The sequence below is a fragment of the Hyperolius riggenbachi genome, chromosome 3 (assembly GCF_040937935.1).
Source record: "Hyperolius riggenbachi isolate aHypRig1 chromosome 3, aHypRig1.pri, whole genome shotgun sequence".
In the NCBI taxonomy this organism is placed as follows: Eukaryota; Metazoa; Chordata; class Amphibia; order Anura; family Hyperoliidae; genus Hyperolius; species Hyperolius riggenbachi.
Genome location: NC_090648.1, coordinates 409,518,739 through 409,539,430, shown reverse-complemented (window position 1 = coordinate 409,539,430; position 20,692 = coordinate 409,518,739). Strand labels below are relative to the sequence as shown.

General features: G+C 42.2%; 1 protein-coding gene across 3 annotated transcripts in view; it reads left to right on the top strand.

The window, feature by feature from the left end:
• FNIP1 (folliculin interacting protein 1) overlaps positions 1-17,252 on the top strand; it is a 177,779-nt gene extending 160,527 nt beyond the window's left edge. For all 3 annotated transcript variants that reach the window (XM_068277433.1, XM_068277430.1, XM_068277432.1), the window contains 4 exons: positions 4,665-4,833; positions 4,940-5,137; positions 10,369-10,484; positions 16,637-17,252. In XM_068277433.1, the coding sequence (XP_068133534.1) occupies positions 4,665-4,833; positions 4,940-5,137; positions 10,369-10,484; positions 16,637-16,715 (562 nt within the window). In that variant the 3' untranslated portion in view covers positions 16,716-17,252. The remainder of the gene's footprint in view (positions 1-4,664; positions 4,834-4,939; positions 5,138-10,368; positions 10,485-16,636) is intronic.
• The last annotated feature ends 3,440 nt before the right edge of the window (positions 17,253-20,692 follow it).

Sequence of the window (20,692 nt, the reverse complement as noted above, 5' to 3'; positions counted from 1 at the left end):
GTCTTGAGTGAGAAAAGATTGGATGCAAGATATGTTTTTGAGTTGGAGATGACAGGAGCTGGTTAGAGTGAACATGAGGAATAAAAGAGAGGGAGGAGTTGAATATTACCCCTGAGCACCGTGCTTTGGAACTGAAGTTATGGGGGTGTTATTAACCTTTATTTATTTCAGGCAGAGTGGTGGACAGAAATGGTGGAGAAATGATTAGTTTTGTTTTACTCCTATTAAGTTTTAAAGAGACTCTGTAACAACAAAAACCTCCCCTGGGGGGTACTCACCTCTGGTGGGGGAAGCCTCCGGATCCTAATGAGGCTTCCCACGCCGTCCTCTGTCCCACGGGGGTCTCGCTGCAGCCCTCCGAACAGCCGGCGACAGAGCCGACTGTAGCTTCAATATTTACCTTTGCTGGCTCCAGCTGGGGCACTGTGGCTGCTTTCGGCACGGAAATAGACGGAAATACCCGATCTCCGTCGGGTCCGCTCTACTGCGCAGGCGTTGGAAACTTGCGCCTGCGCAGTAGAGCAGACCCGACGGCGATCGGGTATTTCCGCTCACTTCAGAGCCGACAGCCGTCAGAGCGCCTGCGCAGGAGCCAGGAAGGTAAATATTACGTCACCGCTGCACGGAGGGCTGCAGCGAGACCCCTGACGGATGGAGGACGGCGTGGGAAGCCTCATTAGGATCCGGAGGCTTCCCCCCCCCCCCCCGAGGTGAGTACCCCCCAGGGGCCGTTTTGTCGTTACAGTTCCTCTTTAAGAAGCGAGAGAACATGAAGGAGGATATAGCAGACAAGCAGTCAGGAACATGTGTGAGGAGGGAGTTAAGGTCTGGGACCGAGAGGTACAGTTGTGTATTGTCTGCATATAGGTGGTATTGAAACCCAAATGAGTTGATTAAGTCACCAAGACCATGCATGTAGATGGAAAAGAGGAGGGGGCAAAGAACAGAGCCTCGAGGAACCCCCACAGACAAAGGATGAGGAGAAGAGATCTGATCTGAATAAGAGACTGTGAAGGACTTTCCAGAGAGGTAGGAAGATAACCATGAGAGAGCAAGGTCCGTTATGCCTACAGATGAAAGTATCTGTAGGAGTAAGGTGTGGTCAACAGTATCAAATTCTGATGACAGGTCAAGAAGGAGGAGTATGGAAAATTGACCTTGGGATTTAGCTGTAAGAAGATAATTGGCAACTTTAGTAAGAGGTGTTTCTGTGGAGTGGAGGCAGAGCGAAAGCCAGACTGGAACTGATCAAGCAGGGAGTTAGCAGATGGCTTAATTCAACGTGTATATGGTGTTCAAGTAATTTGGATGCAAATGGGAGAAGTGACACTGGGCGGTAGATGGCGAGTGTGGTAGGATCTAGAGATGTTTTTTTAAGTAGTAGTTTCACAACAGCCTTTTTGAGTGGGGATAGAAAGATGCTAGTGGAGAGGGACAAGTTAACTACTTTAGTACCAAGCTAATTGAAATCTACACCCGGTTTTGGTGGTCACCTGGCTGGCAGGGCGTACATTTCAATTAGCCGCACTGCACGCATCTGCTGTTTCCGTCGCTTCCGCCGATCTTGCTGCTGAATCCCGACGTCTCTTGCCGCAGCTCACTTGCTCTACCTGTCTCTATGACTGCAGAGCACTGTGAGCGGGTCAGAAGCCGATTTCATTGGCTCCTGGCCCTGTTTTTCAATGTAAGCTGCACCCATTGGCTTACATTTAGACAGGGTCAGGAGCCAATGAAAGCAGCTTCTGACCAGCTCACAGGAACTGTGCCGTCATAGAGACGGCAAAGTGGATGGCCGAGGTTCCCGACATGCGATTCGTCGTTATCCGATGGAATTCCGCCGTTTCTGTACCAGCGGTCTCTGGTCCTTAAGGGGGCAGAGACCGCTGGTACTTAAATGGTTAAATAGCGATGTTAGTGCAGGCATAAGAGATGAGCATAGCTGTGGAATTAAATGGGAGGGAATAAGATCCTAAGAACAGATGGTAAGATGAGCTTTGGATTTTATAGAGGAGAAGGAATGTTCAGAGACTGGAGAGAAGGCTGTTAGAGAGCAGTCAATGAGAGGTGTGGAGGTGGAATTTGCTTACATCTACCCTTCTGTAGTGCAGTTTGCAATACTGGAAAATGTTTAACCCCCACCCCCTTACTGCAGCCTGCCCCCATTTTTCTTTGCTTATTTTTTTGGTATGGCATATCAGGACATGCGAAGGAGGCCAGCCCACCGTAATGTATGTAATGCAAATCTCAAAGTAGTTGTCCCTCAGGATGGAATTTCATCCTTATGCCTTAGCAGAAATGAAGAACAGGGTTCTCTGACTTTTTTAGTATAACCTGCAATTAATGCAGTTTCCAGACTGTTAGATTTAATGGTTAGCACACACTACTCTGGTGTAGTAATTTATGGGGCAGTCTTTGGCTGGCCATTCCCTGTGGAAATGTAATATGATTTTATCACATCTCTGTTAATTAAGGGCCTACCTATATCTAAATTACATCTATCGTGGTGGTCCTCGTGTAAATTGTACAGTTGAGTCTAATCAGACTGCACAGGGTATGACTAGCTTTACCAACAATTATGCACCATCAAGCATTCCTAAACAATTCTAACCCTCTGGTTCCTTAGTCTTTCTTTTTTTAATTATAGTTGTCTCCTAAGTTTACATACCCTGCTAGAGCTTGTAGGATGCGTACAATACTTTAAAGGGACTCCGAGCAGTGCAGAAACTATGGAAAGATGCATATCATTTTAAAGCTCTCTTTCTCCTCTTTTCAATGATATATAAACCGCCGCCCTACGCCTTTTAGTTTTCGCTATTTTCGCGATCGAAATTGCCGTGGCAGCGATTTCAATCGCGAAAATAGAGAAAACTAAAAGGCGTAGGGCGACGATTTAGGTGTCGCCAGAAAGAGGAGAAAGAGAGCTTTAAAATGATATCCATCTTTCCATAGTTACTTGTATTACACAGGACGACACTTTCCCCAGTGTCAGCAGCTCCATTCAGCAGAAAAAGTCGCCCTGTGTAATACAATGTGACTATGGAAAGATTGATATCATTTTAAAGCTCTCTTTCTCCTCTTTCTGGCGACACCTAAATCGTCGCCGTACGCCTTTTAGTCTTCTCTATTTTCGCGATTGAAATTGCGGCCGCAGCAATTTCAATCGCGAAAATAGCGAAAACTAAAAGGCGTAGGGTGGCGGTTTATATATCATTGGAAAGAGGAGAAAGAGAGCTTTAAAATGATATGCATCTTTCCATAGTTTCTGCACTGCTCGGAGTCCCTTTAAAGAAAAGATAACTGATCAGGAAAAACATTTAATTTACATTTAATATAATCTAAATTAAATTATCAGTTATCAGAGAATAGCACAGCTATTAAACAAAACATCAACAAATAATAAAAGATGGTACTTGTTCAAAAGTTTATATACTCTTAGTTCTTAATACTTAATGTTGCTCCCTTTAGCACCAAGGTCCTTTATTTTCTCAGGCAATAGAACTCTCCGATCGTATTAGCTAAAGGCCCGTAGGTTCCATAAATTCTTTGGTTGTTTTGGATAAATTGGGTGTTTTGAGATAATCCCAGAGTGGCTCAATCATTTTCAGGTCTGGAGATTGTGATGGCCACTCCAGCTTTCTTTCACTTTTTGATTCTGTAACCTCTGAATGGTTGACTTGGCCTTGTGCTTTGCATAATCATTGCATCCTGTGCACAGTTTCCTGACTGATGAATGGAGGCTGCATTCTTCTTGCCATACATTTTCACTAAATTAACTTTGCTACTGTAGCTCACACACTTCCTGAATATCAGACATCCAACTTCATGCTTCACAGTACCGATGGTCTTGTTGCATCCTTTCAAAATATAGCACTTATGGTTCTGAACCTGATATTTAAATTTGGTCTCAAGACTACTAAGGACTTTCTTCAAGAAGTTTAGAGGCTTTATAACTCAATAATAATAATAATAACAATAATAGTAATAAATGCTGTTCAACATATCGTAAGTGGACCAGTTAGTGGTGTTTAGAATAAAAAAAGGCTTCTTTCTTGTAACTTGCTCATACAGCCGATATTTGCTCAAGTACCTCCTTATTTTGCATCTTAAAGCAGCAGCACCTTGTGTTTGCGTCTTGACAAACAATTCTGACAGCTGTAGTTGAAAGCTTTGTTGGTCTCCCTGGCCATGTATTGATAACAACAGAACTAGTAACTCCACCTTTTTTATCAGAATCTGAATACTGATAGCCTTTTTCAGATCTCTTGTTATCTTAGGGTGAATTTGGTTCTCATTGAGATTTGAGAAGGGTACACACAATAATGTGATCAGTAATTGCTTCAGATCAGCACTCTTCCTAATTAAAAGGATAGCTTTAGGCATAATTACTTGTCGATGGCGCAGTGGCCAATATTTCACAAATTCTGCCAAGGTATATAAGCGTATGAGTATTATATATTTAATCTGTTTCTTGCTCACACTACACTCTGGAAAGTTGTACTGTAGAAGTTGGAAACTGCTTGAATAGGATACAAATTGATTGGGTAATTTTAAGTGGACCTCAAAGCAACATTTACCACAAGTAACCAACTTCAATAGCCGACCACTAGTGTATTCTATGCAGTGATTATTTCAAAGAACATTTCCCATATTTTTTCCATGTGTAGGTCAAAGCTGGTGGAAGTCAATTTGATGAAGCCTAACATCGCCAACTTTGGGAGATCTTTGTTAGCGGGTTACTGTCCATCTTACGTGCCAGACTTTGTTCTTCAAGGATTAGCAAGTGAGGAGAAACTAAGGCAGTGCCTGATGTCTGATTTGTCACATGCTGTGCAGGTATGAAGAATATGTAGACTGTTTGCCATTTTTTGTTGCTTGAGTTCCCTTAAAAATCATCTCCTCTAACTTTTCTGTGGTTTTCTTTTTTTTCCTTTCTTTGTAGCATCCAGTTTTGGATGAGCCCATTGCTGAGGCTGTCTGCATTATCGCAGACATAGATAAGTGGAATGTCCAAGTTGCCAGTAGCCAGAGGAGGACAACAGATAATAAGCTAGGCAAGGAGGTGCTGGTATCCAGCCTGGTCTCCAGCCTACTTCATTCCACTCTCCAGCTTTACAAGCACAATCTATCAGCAAATTTTGTAAGTAAAAACTGGTTTTATTTTCATATGATGTTCTTGTTCTTAGGAGAGGTTTTTACTCCCCCCTCCCCCCTCTCTTTGACACTAAAACTGAAACTGTTTGTTTTTCTGAATTCTTTAGTAAATTCAATTGCCTATTTTGGGGTAGTGTAACATCTGGCACTCTGCAATGTAAACTGCAGGTTGTATTTCTAGTAGCAGCTCCAGCCCCAATGCTTTTGTTATGCCACAGTCACTCTTTTTTGCCCAAGAAGTGAAGCATTCTACACTATACTCTTGGAAATAACAAAGTTTTACAATGGGGCCCCCCAAGCACTCTATAACTGATACGGAGCACCAAAACCTGCCAATGGCAACTACAGTGTCAGAGGTGAAAGAAGGGGATGGGGAACAGTTTGTTAATGATTACCACTAATCAAAGTATCTATAGAAGTGATTATTATGAGCACAGGACCAATAGAGAGCTAATACTGTAGTTGAGGGAGGGTCCTTCGGGCCCCTCTGGCCCAAGTGCCCCAATGCGGTCACCACCTCTGCAACCCCTATTGTTGCTATGCCCCTGAAAGGGCCCATGCCTTTTTTTTTTTTGTAAAGAATATGCCGTTATTTACAATGAAGGTACAGCCAGTCTGAGTGTATTAAACATTTTTTACTCCAGCAGCCCTTAAGGTAAGAAATCAAATACTGTTTGATTTTTCTTGAGAGGCTTTTTGCGGCTGCAAAATAGGGGACTGGTAGCATATGCGTATCTCCTCTATCTTGTTTTGTGGTTGTTACTAGGCCTAAGTATTTCCTTTAGTGATATTAAATGGTTGCCTGAGAGGTAACAGGAAATTTGGGCACCCATATTAATAGCAGCTTTACATGGAAATTTAGGCCTGCTATAAAAATTGTGGCTACAAATAGCGCCTTGATAAAATAGCCAGCCCCCAATAAAATAGCCGTGTACTAACTGCAAAGTGCCTGCTATTTGTAGAAAGAGGTCTGCCAGCTATTTACTGTAATTTCCATGTAATGCCGCTACTGACATGGGCACCTATGGGATGCCCAAACTTCAGCGCCCGATATTAATCGTTTAGCAGCAAAGGCGGCGTGGATATTGGCAGGTTTAAGGGGGGTGTTTGAGGGGGGATAGGGGCAGGCATTGGTAGTGAAGGGGGGAGTCGGTTAGGGTCAGGCATTGGTAGAGAGAGGACTCGTGTGAAAATAGGGTTAGGTGATAGTAAAATACTGGTAAATTTTACTGATATTTTACTACCGCAATAACCACTGCCCAATAGTATAACAGCAGTAAATTTGCCAATAGCCATACTGTTGGTATAAGCCTGCACCTTAATTTGGCTTACACCTGTATTTACTATGAAGTTGTTTAAAATGAAGTTACAGACACTCTGAGGGAATTTAAAACAAACTGCTCCAGCAGGCATAAAGGTTAGAAGTCTGATATGGTGTGATCGCTATTGGGAGGCTTTAGGTGGTTGTAGAATGGGGTTTTGCCATTGACTGGTTTACTTTTTCCATCTTGTTTTGTGTTTTAGACTCCTAAGCAGATTTTATTATCTGTGAATTCAAACTATTCTTGTGCTAAACTGTTTGACATATGTTCAGTTTGTTAGGGAAGTACCCGCAGTTTCATTTGTAGAGGTTTTGTATGTGTCAAAATCAGGGCTGTGGAGTCGGAGCAATTTTTGGGTATCTGGAGTTGGACTCCGACTCTTAATAAATGTAAACAGTAATTAAAAGAAAAAATATGATAAAATGTCTCCATGACTCCCCTATACAACTTCCTCCACTGACTCCCGATCTGCTTCAGAATCCGCTTGAAGATCCTATGTCTGGTGTACACATCTATACACAAGTCCTGCCTAACCTATATCTCTGACCTGGTCAGCACATACACACCTGGCCGCTTACCCCGCTCCTCCAGCGACCTCCTCCCAACCACCCCACGCATATCGCACTCCCATGTGCGACTGCAGGGTTTCACTAAAGCCACTTCTGTCCTCTTGAACTCTCTCTCCCACTGCCCATCAGGCTTGCCCCCTCCTTCAGCATCTTCAAACAAGCCCTCAAAACTCAGCTCTTCAAAAAGGCTTACCCCACCTTGTCGGCACTGTCACCCCTGTTATCACTGTCTAACCTTACTTATTGTCCAGTGCTATGTAATATATTGGCACTATATAAATCAAATAAATAATTAGAATAAAAATTGCACACAGCATTACATGCAGAAAACACAAATAATAATGCAATCACAGTGTCACAAAAGCAACCATGCAGTCAAGTGTGGTATATTGACAGCTATTAGGCTCTAGTGGGTTATACTACTGGGAAAGTAGAGGGGTAGTGTGTAGTAGCATGTATTGACCACTCAATGGCAATGCAAGAAGTTATGCGAGATGGCAAAGGATTTTTAGTAATATCTTTAGACATTTAAGAGAAGTGATTGTACTTTAGAACCGGTTGAGCTAAGGTGTTTCTGGTGCTGAAGAGGTGAGTTATCTGAATCTAGATAACTCTGAGGCCCATATGCAATTCAATTTTTCTCCTGAATTTTCTCTTAGGAGATATTGGCCCATATGCAATTAATTTTTTCACCTGCTTTTTCTCCTAGGTGATATTTTAAAAATTGTTAATAAAATACACTTAAAACCACCATCAAGCAAGAAAATACTCAGAATAATTTTGATAATACATTTTCACCAGCCTTTTGGTACTTTTTCAGTTGCAAGGTGCTGAAAAATTATTTCAAATAGAAAATGAAAAATTATTTCCTAGGAGAAAACTCAGGTGAGAAAGTGAATTGGATATGGCCCATTTTTTCATCTTTAAAATAACCTTTTTGCACTTTGCAATGGAAAAAGTACCAAAAGGTTGGTCACAGAGTACAGGTAGTCCCCGGTTAACCAATGAGATAGGGACTGTAGGTTCATTCTTAACCTGAATCTGTTCTTAAGTTGGAGCATTGTGCCAGCTCTGTCCCTTGTACCTCCTCTGTGCCCCTCCTCCCCCCCCCCCCCCCCCCGTGCCTCTAGTGTACCCCTCTTTGCCACCTCTGCACCTGCTTATACAAGTTTAAAAGCCATTTTTTCTTTGAATTTTTTAAAATCGATTTTCTCAAAAACTACAAGTCCAAATTTTTTTTTACTTGTTCCCATGGAAACACAGAATCCATGTCGTTGGTATTAGTGGGTCGTTTGTAAGTTGGGCGTTCGTAAGTCGGGGACTACCTGTACTGTCAAAATAATTTTTAGTACTTGTTTGCTTGCTGGTGGTGTGAAAGGCATTTTATTTACAAATTTTGAAAGGAGGAAACTCAGAAGAAAAAGTGAATTGCATATGGGCCTGAGACTCTGAAATCTGAAAGACTGCAATTTTAAAACCAGTATTGTTTACCTAGTAATGTTATTTTAATAATCATGACAACTACTTTGAAACTAGATGAGGAAGCATCAGTACCTACCCTATAAATTCTGAGGGTGTGTACACACATCCAAATTTGATTGGCTAATTTCACGACTTTCATGTAGTATGAGAGCCAACAGATTTTTTTTTAAATACTATGAACAGATTATTTAGGTAAACACTCATACTACATGGAGGTGTAGCAGTAGTGTATTGTAACGTGTTAGCCATTAGTGAAAGTCGGAAGATTTGAATTGGGATGATACCCTTTATTGGCTAACTTAAAAGAAAAAAAAAAGTAAGCTTTCAGTTAATTGGCCTTCTTCAGACTCCATTCCAGCATGTATAAGTCTGAAGAAGGCCAATTAGCCAAAAGCTTATCGTACGGCTTTTCTTTAAAGTTTATGTAAAAAGAAGAACCGAGAGCCAAATATAGTGTAGTAGGTTAAGACAATTGGTTAAATTCAGGAGTACAATGGTATACTCACAAGCCAGGGTTACCTCCAGGCAACCACTGTATAAGCAGGTAAGGAAATTAGCCTGTCCTCACTCAGGATTAAGAAGTCGCTCTCTGTAGATAGGAAAAAAGACGGGGTATCACCCTCCACCAAGGGTGGTTGTTTAAGTATAACGTAATGGGAACAGAGGCGTCAAAAGAATAAAAACAGTAGATAAAAGGTTTAAAAATGCTTAGGAGGCAGTGGTGGACTTACCTCCTGCAAGCAGACACAACAAGCTGTGTATTTGTGATAGAAACAACAAACTTATTGGTACACAGCAACTACCCTCCGGAGTGTACCAATAAATTTGTTGTTTCTATCACAAATACACAGCTTGTTGTGTCTGCTTGCAGGAGGTAAGTCCACCACTGCCTCCTAAGCATTTTTAAACCTTTTATCTACTGTTTTTATTCTTTTGGCGCCTCTGTTCTCATTACGTTATATTTTCTTTAAAGATAATCTGTACTCTAATATTCTTACACTAAAAAGCATACCATTCTATTCCTTATTTTCTCCTGTGCCCCTCTGTGCTGTTTCTGCCACTCTCTGCTGCAATCCTGGCTTGTAATTAACAGTTTTAGGCAATGTTTACAAACAAACTAACCAGCTTCTAATAGGCTCAGCTAAGCATAGTGTGTGAGTGTGCAGGGGGCCTGCAGAGGGTGTGTATCGCTTCTACCAATCACAAGCAGCCCTGCACATTCCACACAATCAAGCTTTAGCCCGACAAACAGGACAGAGGAAAGATACATTGATTTATTACAGAGACAGTGTAATTAGGAAGAGCTGCAGTAAGCCCCAGCACATTAGAACAGGCATAGGAACGCATAGGATAGAAGAACTAAGGCTGAAAAAATTGTTACAGAGTCTCTTTAAAGTTAGCCAATAAACGACATCATCCTGATTCAAAACATCTTGCTTCTATATGCAGGTGGTAAGATTAGCCAATCATTAGCCAAACAAAATTGGATGTGTGTATGCACCATAACTTTTTCAATTAATTTTGATTTTATAGTAATCACGTTGTTGCTGCCTTGGATGCAGCTAAAAGCTTCTCTATGTTTGCCTACTGCACCAGATTTTGGTTTCTATTCATATCCATTATGCATCTGTACAGTTCTGTTTTAAATTGTAAGCATGAAGTTCAGTCAAGGACAACAACCCACAACACTCTTGCCCATGTTCCAGAGTAATTTTAAGTAAATATAAACAAAATTGCCAAGGTGTCCTTTTTTTTAGGTTTCAGTTTAAATTATTTTGCTTGTGGGACATACTGTGTTGTAGAACTGCCATCAAACAATACTTGTTGTGTTTATTTTTCATTAGTGTATCATGCACCTGGAGGACAGACTGCAAGAGCTCTACTTCAAGAGTCGCATGTTGTCTGAATACTTAAAGGGACAAACGAGAGTCCATGTGAAGGAGCTCAGCATGGTGCTAGGGTAAGCCTAAAGTACAGTTAAATAAGTGAATTTACCCCTTTGAAGCATATAAACATTTCCCCAGAGTTTCTCTTTCTGCTACTCTTCCCCTGTGTAAGATAATTAAATCAGATTTGTGATTTAAAACAAGCCAGATCTGAATACCCAGATTGTCGTTAAATAACCTCAGCAGAACTCAAGTTTTATTGAGGGAGTGTCCCAAGTCCTATATGGAGTTTGTTGAATATCCCCAGATGTAAATATTATTCCAAGTACATATTTGTTAGGATTACTCAAAATGAGTATAGTTATTTTTCAAGTATTGCTTCATGCTTTTAATTAACTAAAAAATACTTATTTAAATGTTTATTTTTTTAAATCCTCTGCTCATTGTAACAGATTGGATATAGCCAGTTGAAGTACCCCTGGACCCAATGCAAGTACACAGTAGAATACTGTACTCCTGGCCCCTTTGAATTCTGTCTTTTACCTTTAGGCTTTATAAACAGGAGCCTTATCATAGACCAAATAGTTTTGACAAGCTTTTGCACTGCATTATGAGTCTAACAATGCAAAGCTCTGACTTGCTTCATTCATAAGTGTTTCTAGTCTAGAGGACAGCGGTGGGCCGAAATTTGTGCCGACTTTGGAGGTAAATAGCAAGGCCCCCATACATGCTATTGCTACCAAAAATTGCTACATATGTTAAGGAAAATAATGGGTACAAGTAAAAAAAATAATTTTTCAAAAAGACCTTGTCGTTTTTGAGAAAATCTATTTTAAAAATGCAAATGCAGTTTTTAAACTTGTCATTTTTCTGAGTGTAAAAATTTTTTTTTTTTTTTGCATTTTTAAAATTGAGTTTCTCAAAAACTACATGGTCTTTTTGGAAAATTATTTTTTTGACTTGTACCCACTATTGTATACTTAACATACAGTGGGTTGCAAAAGTATTTGTCCCCCTTGAAGTTTTTCACATTTTGTCACATTACTGCCACAAACATGCATCAATTTTATTGAAATTCCATGTGAAAGACCAATACAAAGTGGTGTACACGTGAGAAGTGGATCGAAAATCATACATCATTCCAAACATTTTTTACAAATAAATAACTGCAAAGTGGGGTGTGCGTAATTTTTAGGCCCCCTGAGTCAATACGTTGTAGAACCACCTTTTGCTGCAATTACAGCTGCCAGTCTTTTAGGGTATGTCTCTCCCAGCTTTGCACATCTAGAGACTGAAATCCTTGCCCATTCTTCTTTGCAAAACAGCTCCAGCTCAGTCAGATTAGATGGACAGCGTTTGTGAACAGCAGTTTTCAGATCTTGCCACAGATTCTCGATTGGATTTAGATCTGGACTTTGACTGGGCCATTCTAACACATGGATATGTTTTGTTTTAAACCATTCCATCGTTGCCCTGGCTTTATGTTTAGGGTCGTTGTCCTGCTGGAAGGTGAACCTGCACCCCAGTCTCAAGTCTTTTGCAGTCTCCAAGAGGTTTTCTTCCAAGTTTGCCCTGTATTTGGCTCCATCCATCTTCCCATCAACTCTGACCAGCTTCCCTGTCCCTGCTGAAGAGATGCACCCCCCGAGCATGATGCTGCCACCACCATATTTGACAGTAGGGATGGTGTGTTCAGAGTGATGTGCAGTGTTAGTTTTCCGCCACACATAGCGTTTTGCATTTTGGCCAAAAAGTTCCATTTTGGTCTCATCTGACCAGAGCACCTTCTTCCACATGGTTGCTGTGTCCCCCACATGGCTTGTGGCAAACTGCAAACGGGACTTCTTATGCTTTCTGTTAACAATGCCTTTCTTCTTGCCACTCTTCCATAAAGGCCAACTTTGTACAGTGCATGACTAATAATTGTCCTATGGACAGAGTCTCCCACCTGAGCTGTAGATCTTTGCAGCTCGTCTAGAGTCACCATGGGCCTCTTGACTGCATTTCTGATCAGCGCTCTCCTTGTTCGGCCAGTGAGTTTAGGTGGATGGCCTTGTCTTGGTAGGTTTACAGTTGTGCCATACTCCTTCCATCTCTGAATGATCGCTTGAACAGTGCTCCGTGGGATGTTCAAGGCTTTGAAAAACTTTTTGTAGCCTAAGCCTGCTTTAAATTTCTCAATAACTTGATCCCTGACCTGTCTTGTGTGTTCTTTGGACTTTACGATGTTGTTGCTCCCAAGATTCTCTTAGACAACCTCTGAGGCCTTCACAGAGCAACTGTATTTGTACTGACATTAGATTACACACAGGTGCACTCTATTTAGTCATTAGCACTAACCAGGCAATGTCTATAGGCAACTGACTGCACTCAGATCAAAGGGGGCCGAATAATTATGCACACACCACTTTGCAGTTATTTGTAAAAAATGTTTGGAATCATGTATGATTTTCGTTCCACTTCTCACGTGTACACCACTTTGAGTTGGTCTTTCATATGGAATTTCAATAAAATTGATTCATGTTTGTGGCATTAATATGACAAAATGTGGAAAACTTCAAGGGGGCAGAATACTTTTGCAACCCACTGTATGTAGCAATTTTGGTGTCAATAGCATGTATGGGGGATTTGCTATTCACTGTCAAATTCGGCACGAAATTACGTGAAATTTTACGCAAAATTACGAATGACTTTACAAAATCAATTAAATCGTAATTACGTATAGGCAAAAATGCTAAATGTATGCGAAAATTTGCATAATCCTAATTGGCTTATAACGATCATTTAGGATGTCCATCTTTACAGCTGTGTTGTCCCAGTACCGTGATTGGAAATACACTTTGATAGTACAAATAGTAAGCTGTCTAATCTCTCACCCCCTCATGGCTCACCCCCTCTGACTCTGCCTCAGAGGCTGTTATCTCCTCCGGGGGTCTTCACCTCAGTCCCACCCCCAGACCAGACAACAGGACCGGGGGAGGGGTGGGTCTGCTCCTCTCCCCATCCTGCACCTTCCGTGTCCTCACACCACCTACCTCCCTACAATTCACATCATTCGAGGCCCACACCATCCGCCTCTACCACCCCCTCCCTGCCATTGTTGTGGCCTTATACCGTCCTCCGGGCTCCACCCCACAATTTCTCGATGACCTTGCCTCCTGGCTCCCTCACATCCCCTCCTCTGACCTCCCCACCATCATCCTTGAGGATTTCAATATTCCCATCGATGAAGCCCAGAACTCCACTGTGACCCGGCAACTCACCATTGCCAACTCACTTGGACTAGTACAACACACCAACACCCCCACTCACACTGCAGGTCACACTCTCAACCTTATATTCACTAAATCCACCACCATTGCAGACCTTGACATCGCACCCTTTCCACCCACAGACCATCACCTTCTCTCCTTCAACCTCCTCACGGAAGGCACCTCCAAACTACCCGCCCACCCACCTGGTCGATGGCAGCGAGACCTACGCAAGCACAACCCTAGCGTCCTTGCTGATCCCCTCCATGCCCTCTCCTCCACTCTCCCCACCCTAACCTGTCCTAATCTTGCTGCAGCTCAGTATCGCCAAACTCTCATCAGCCCTAGAGAAAGCTACTCCACCAATATTTCGCCGCAACCGACCCCCTAACCCCCAGCCCTGGCGCACTACCCATATTCGCAACCTCCAGAGGAAAACATGCGCCACTGAACGGAAATGGAGGAAAACTAGACTTAACCAGGATTTCCTACAGTACAAGACAAACCTGCTGCAGTTCCACACTGCCCTTGCTCATGCGAAGCAGGAATACTTTACGAAGCTCATCGGAGCACAAGCTTCCAACCCCCGGCGTCTTTTTGCCACTTTCAACTCCCTGCTTAAACCCACCCCCCACCCTCCGTTTCCTCCCTCTCTGCCACAGATTTAGCCACCCACTTCACCAACGAAATTGTCTCCATCCGCCAGGAAATATCCAATCTCAAATCTTCACCTCCCACCCCCTCCCAACCAGCTCCTCCCCCACCCTATCCTCCCCTCACATCCTTCACTCCTACTACCACCGAGGAAGTCATCCACCTACTGCAGACTTCCCATACCACTACTTCCCCCCCCTTGACCCCATCCCTTCTGATTTACTCCAGCTTCATTTCACGGAGTTGGCCCCAGTCCTCACTACCCTGTTCAACCTCTCTCTATCCACAGGCACCTTCCCCTCAGACTTCAAGCAGGCCACTGTACTGCCCCTGCTTAAGAAACCCTCCCTCGACCCCTTGCTACCCTCCAACTACCATCCTATCTCCCTCCTCCCCTTTTGCCTCAAAACTCCTTGAGCGTCTGGTTCACAAACGCCTGACCCAGTTCCTCAATGCCAACTCACTGCTAGACCCACTGCAATCTGGATTTCGGCCTGCCCACTCAACCGAAACTGCTCTCACCAAAGTGGTCAATGACCTTGCCTTAGCTAAAGCTGAAGGTAAATACTCCATTCTCCTCCTCCTTGCTTGACCTTTCAGCAGCGTTTGACACAGTAGATCATCCCCTACTCCTCCAGTCCATGGGCATTCACGATCTTGCCCTGTCCTGGCTTTCATCCTACCTCTCCAACCGCTCCTTCACGACCGCTTTCAATGAGTCCTCGTCCACCCCTAACCACTTCTCGGTGGGAGTCCCCCAAGGTTCAGTCCTTGGCCCCCTACTGTTCACCCTATACACATCCTCCATTGGCAAGGTTATCTCCTCCATGGGTTTTAACTATCATCTGTATGCAGATGACACCCAGATCTACCTCCACACCCCTGACATATCCACCACTACCATGGACAAGGTCTCCTCCTGTCTATCAGCCATCTCCTCCTGGATGTCCGCTAGGTTCTTGAAACTAAACCTAGACAAAACGGAATTTATGATCTTCCCACCCTGGACATCCATAAACCTCCCAGATGTACATGTCACTGTTAACCACACTACCATTCACCCTACCTCTCAAGCCCGCTGTCTGGGTGTCACCCTGGACTCCGCACTCTCCTTCACTCCCCACATCCAAAACTTCACAAAGTCCTGCAACTTCCACCTTCGTAACATCTGTAAGATTCGCCCTTTCCTGACCTCTGCCACCACCAAACTCCTCATCCATGCCCTCATAATTTCCCGCCTTGACTACTGCAATGCCCTGCTGCCTGGTCTCCCTATTACCCGAACAGCCCCACTGCAGTCCATCATGAATGCGGCAGCCAGAATTATCCACTGCTCCCATCGCTCCACCACGGATCCCCTCCTTGAATCCCTCCACTGGCTTCCTATCCAGTCCAGAATCAGATTCAAGATACTGTGTCTGACCTACAAATCTGTCCACAAAACCTGTCCAACCTACATTTCCGATCTTACTCAGAGGTACACACCTAGCCGCTCACTCCGCTCTTCCAATGAACTTCGCCTAACCGCCCCCCCCCCGCATCACCCAGTCCAATGCACTCCTCCAGGACTTCTCAAGAGCTGCTCCAACACTATGGAACTCCCTACCTCCACCCATTAGGGCAGCCCCCTCCTTCACCGTCTTCAAGAAAGCCCTCAAAACTCACCTTTTCACTCTGGCCTACTACCCCTCACAAGTGCTCTAAACCCACAGCTGAACTCTGGTCCCCTACCTTCCGTGTCCTTACCTCTCCCTCTAGATTGTAAGCCTTTGGGCAGGGTCCTCCTCCTTTTGTGTCCTACCTGATCATGCACCTCCATTACTGTGAACCCATGCTATGCATCTGAGTGAACCTAACTTGCCTAATCTCCATGCTCCTCTCCAGTGAATAAGCATTACCTTGTGCTCATACTGTGCTGCATGATCTGGTCTTTCTTGTATTCAGGTATTGTCATTTTGCTGTATGTCACCCCTAAATATTGTATGTATCCCTATTTATTTTCCAGTGCTGCGTAATATGTTGGCGCTTTATAAATACAATAAATAAATTCTCTCTGGATTTAAATCGCAAATCTGATTTAATTATCTTACATAGGAAAGAGTTGTAGAAATAGAGATTCAGGAATAAGCCTTACTTTAAGATGGAGATGGTGGTCAGCAGGGAAGGAGGTGCAGAGGGCTGCTTAGTGATCTTTCTATGGGGGTCCAGTAATCTATATATGTGTATTAAGATGCACACACACACGCATGCACACACACACACGCACGCACACTTTTGAGAAAATATACCAAAGATAAAACATTTTTCTCTTTTCCTTGCAGGATTGAATCAAACGATCTTCCTTTGCTTGCAGCAATTGCTAGCACCCATTCTCCATATGTTGCTCAAATCCTTCTTTAAAAGGAGATGCATTAGACAGACTTTATTGCCAGACATAAAATGGGACGATATTCTACATCTACAATCTGGTAACAATGTCTGAGCAGACTCTCTGATTTGTAAATCATGGTGGATTTACGGGAAAATAATTACGGAGGATATTTTTTTACTCCTGTACAGTATATCAGAGAGAAAGAACACTGAGAACTATCAAGTGTAACATAAATGACAAGAAGCATACTCATTTTAAGAGTAATAAAAGTCATGAACTCTCTTTATAGCAACATTTCAGACTTAATTTCCTAATTCTGAATATTGTGAAAAGCATTTTTTGCTTAGTGGACTGGGTCATACTGTTTATTTTGTAAATAGACTAAGAGGAATTGAACAAATGTTGAGGATGTTTTTAAATGTTTGCCTTGTATTAACAAAACATGTAAATTCACATTTTCTGTGTTGGGTCTCTCTTGCTTTTTTCACATTTCCTGTTAGAATGTACACAATATCTAGATCCCCTTAAAGTGAACCCAAGGTGAAAATAAACCGATGAAATAAACACTTCTATCTATCCTCCTACTCCTAAAAATGACAATTAGATATTACATGGTTTTAATTTATGTTTGATCATGTTTAACCATTTACAAAGTAGATTTAAGATTTTATTGGCTCTGCTCAATTACCGTCCCAGAGTTACAATACGTGAACCATTGACCTTTTTTATCTTTCCCTTGCAGTCAGATGTTCTCCTCTGTTAGGAAAGAGTTTTATGGCTATAATTCCTGATTAGTGAGGATACCTATAATCCGACTAGAGAGAAACTGCCATTTGCATGCCTGAAGGTTAACACTTTGAAGCAGAAAAATAAAACACAGCCTAGTTATTTACATGTTTGACACTGTACATACATTTGTTTATGTCATCATGTCACATTGGGTACACTTTAATTTACATTTAACCAGCTACCTTTTCAAATGGTAAATGGCAAGAAAAAAAAAAACACCTGCAATTTTAATTTCAGCTTATCAATGCTGGCCTTGTCCTGGAAAGTAGTGAAAAACTGAAGCAATCATGGGTAGAAGGACTATAGCAGCCAATCACAAATTAACTTTTTATATTGTTGTAGCCCTGTGAAACTGAAGCCTAGATGGAACAGGTCACTGCACTGTTTGTTTTTTATTATTGCATTTTGTACTGTTTTATAAAATAATCTCAGTGGTTGTGGCTCAGCAGAATCTGTAACAGGCCAAAATACTGACTGTCAATGCTAATTAATTGTATTTTATTGACTGTTTTTAAAAGTGTAAAACAAAAACATACAAGTCAGTGATAATAGCTGCTTAATTCTCCAAGCCAGCACTTTGCAAATTCCCCTCCCACCAACCAAGGAGCTAGGTTGGTTTCATTTTACATTTTGCAAATTCTTGTCCTGCCCCTCCTAGTAAAAGACAAACAAAAGACAAACACTTATATCGCGCTTTTCTCCTGGCGGACTCAAAGCGCCAGAGCTGCAGCCACTAGGACGCGCTCTATGGGCAGTAGCAGTGTTGGGGAGACTTGCCTAAGGTCTCCTGCTGAATAGGTGCTGGCTTACGGAACAGGCAGAGCTGAGATTCGAAGCCTGGTCTCCTGTGTCAGAGGCAGACCCCTTAACCATTACACCATCCATACTATTAGATCCTGCACAAGCCTCTGCATTGGTGCAGAATCTAATGTATGACATGGGTGTAGGGGTGGTTAATGCAGCTTTACTGCTTTTCCTGTTGTAATGCAAACATTGCATTTCAGGTCTCCTTTAAGCCTGACAGTTCAGTACCAACAAAAATAACAGACTTTTTTTTTTTTTTGATGAATAAGTTGTACACTTAAACGTAACCCAGTATTTTTTACGACCTCCTGTTATAACATGCCCATCCTCCCCAACAATCCTAGCTTGTGGCCAAATGTATCAAGGGGAAATTCAAATAGTTTGTCTACTTTCTTCACTAGTTTTTTTTTTGTTTTTTGTTTTTTTTTTTTTAGTTTTGGTGTATATAACTTTAGGAGGCTTTTTGTATTTTGTTGCCATTGCACTTATTGAAAAACAAAAGTTTGCTTTCCTAAAACAGAAAGAATTTGCGATAATTCAGGTTGGAGTGAGCTCGAGATGTCTCCCAGGCACCACTGCTGAATATATGCAAATTAACCATTGTACCCTTAGAAGCTAAACACACCTCCAGAACCGCTGGAATGCAATGATGTGTCAGCTTGTTAATATGCACAGAGCCAAAATAATCCAACATGCATACAGACTGTTTCGGATTGTTTGATCCTCATCAGTGCATGGCATGGATTAATTTGGCTCTATGGAGTAGGGCTTGTAAATCCGAGAGGCACAGACTAACCAGCAAGCTCATGGTGACCCAGAACTCATTGGGGTGTGTAAGGGACTACAATGGTCCTAAAAGCCCCCTTACTAAGATGTTAAGAAAAACAAAAGTTTGCTTTCCTAAAACAGAAAGAATTTGCGATAATTCAGGTTGGAGTGAGCTCGAGATGTCTCCCAGGCACCACTGCTGAATATATGCAAATTAACCATTGTACCCTTATTGATACTTAGTATATCAGTGTCTATTGACTTTGAGTTTGTTCTGCTTGTAGTAACTCTCTTCACCCAATTTAATTGCAGCCTTAAGGCCCATACACATGTCGGACTTTTGCAAACGACGGGTCGTTTGAACGTCCCGTCGTTCAGTCGTCCGCACTCCAAATCGGGCGTGTGTACAGACTGTCGTTCGGGTGATAAGACTGATTTTGAGCCACCGACGGATCTTAACATGTGAAACCTTTTACTGAGTTTATTACTTTCTCCTTCATTAAGGCACTTTACTATTTTTTCATAAAGGGGGAAGGATTCTTATCCTTCCCACTGGCATTGTACTTGCATATATATCAGTTGTGTTAGTAGAGGAATATTACTCTTTGCCAGAGTAGAAATATCAACAGAATATGACCCAAAGTATGTTGTTAAAAAATATTTGTTGTTAGAAAATATTTGTCCCTTTTTAATTTGTTATTTACAATGCTTCATTGATTCTGATTTCCATAGAAGTTCAGTACAGTACAAAAAAAACACCCAAATGGACCCTAAGGGCTGGGACCCACTACAAATTGCTGCAGCACTTTGAAATTGCGCAAGTACTTTGTGCAGTGATTCCCTGCATTTGGAAGTACTGTACAGGAAACTGTATAGTGCTTGCAATTTGCAGGGTTTCTTTTTAATGCTTCAATAAAGTTTATTATATTTACCAGGTTTGTTGATGTCCAGTTTCTGCCCGCAGCCCCGCACCCAAGCAGAAGAGGTCATAGGTGCTTCTCTAGCTCCCATCAGAAAAGAAACTGTGCTCTCTAATGCTAAGGGATAGCACAGAGGACGGAAGGCGGACATTGGGTCAAAAAAAGCATATAATAAGTTGTATTTAAATATAACACAACTGGCCCCCAAATCACTGAAAAATCGCTTTTGAAAAGCAATTCAAAAACGTGATTTTTACAGAGCTCGTATACTTTGCAATGGCGCACAATCACTCCCAAAATGCAGCAGGGCTGGGGGTTGTGATTTGCCTTAATCCCAATCCCTCCTGTAGGTCCTACTCCTTACAATTACATTGGCAAACTATTTTGGAATTACCGGCTATTGACTACGATCCGAAAACTCTAGCCCTAATGCACAGTTTTTAACGTTTAATTCTTTTATTTTTTTTCCTTCTATATTTTAAAAGCTCAACAATGCTTGTATTTCCCATGTTAAAAAAAACAAAAAACATTGTCCCCTCAATCTCTCAATTAACCATTGAGCCAAATTTTTGTGATAATGCTTTAAATCAAGCAAACCCCAGGTTGATTAGTCAGCCCCACACTACTGAAAGTTAAAGTGTACCAGAGTTGAAAAAAAGTTTTATACACACCTGGGGCTTCCTCCAGCCCTATGTGCACAGATCGCTCCCACGCTGCCGTCCTTC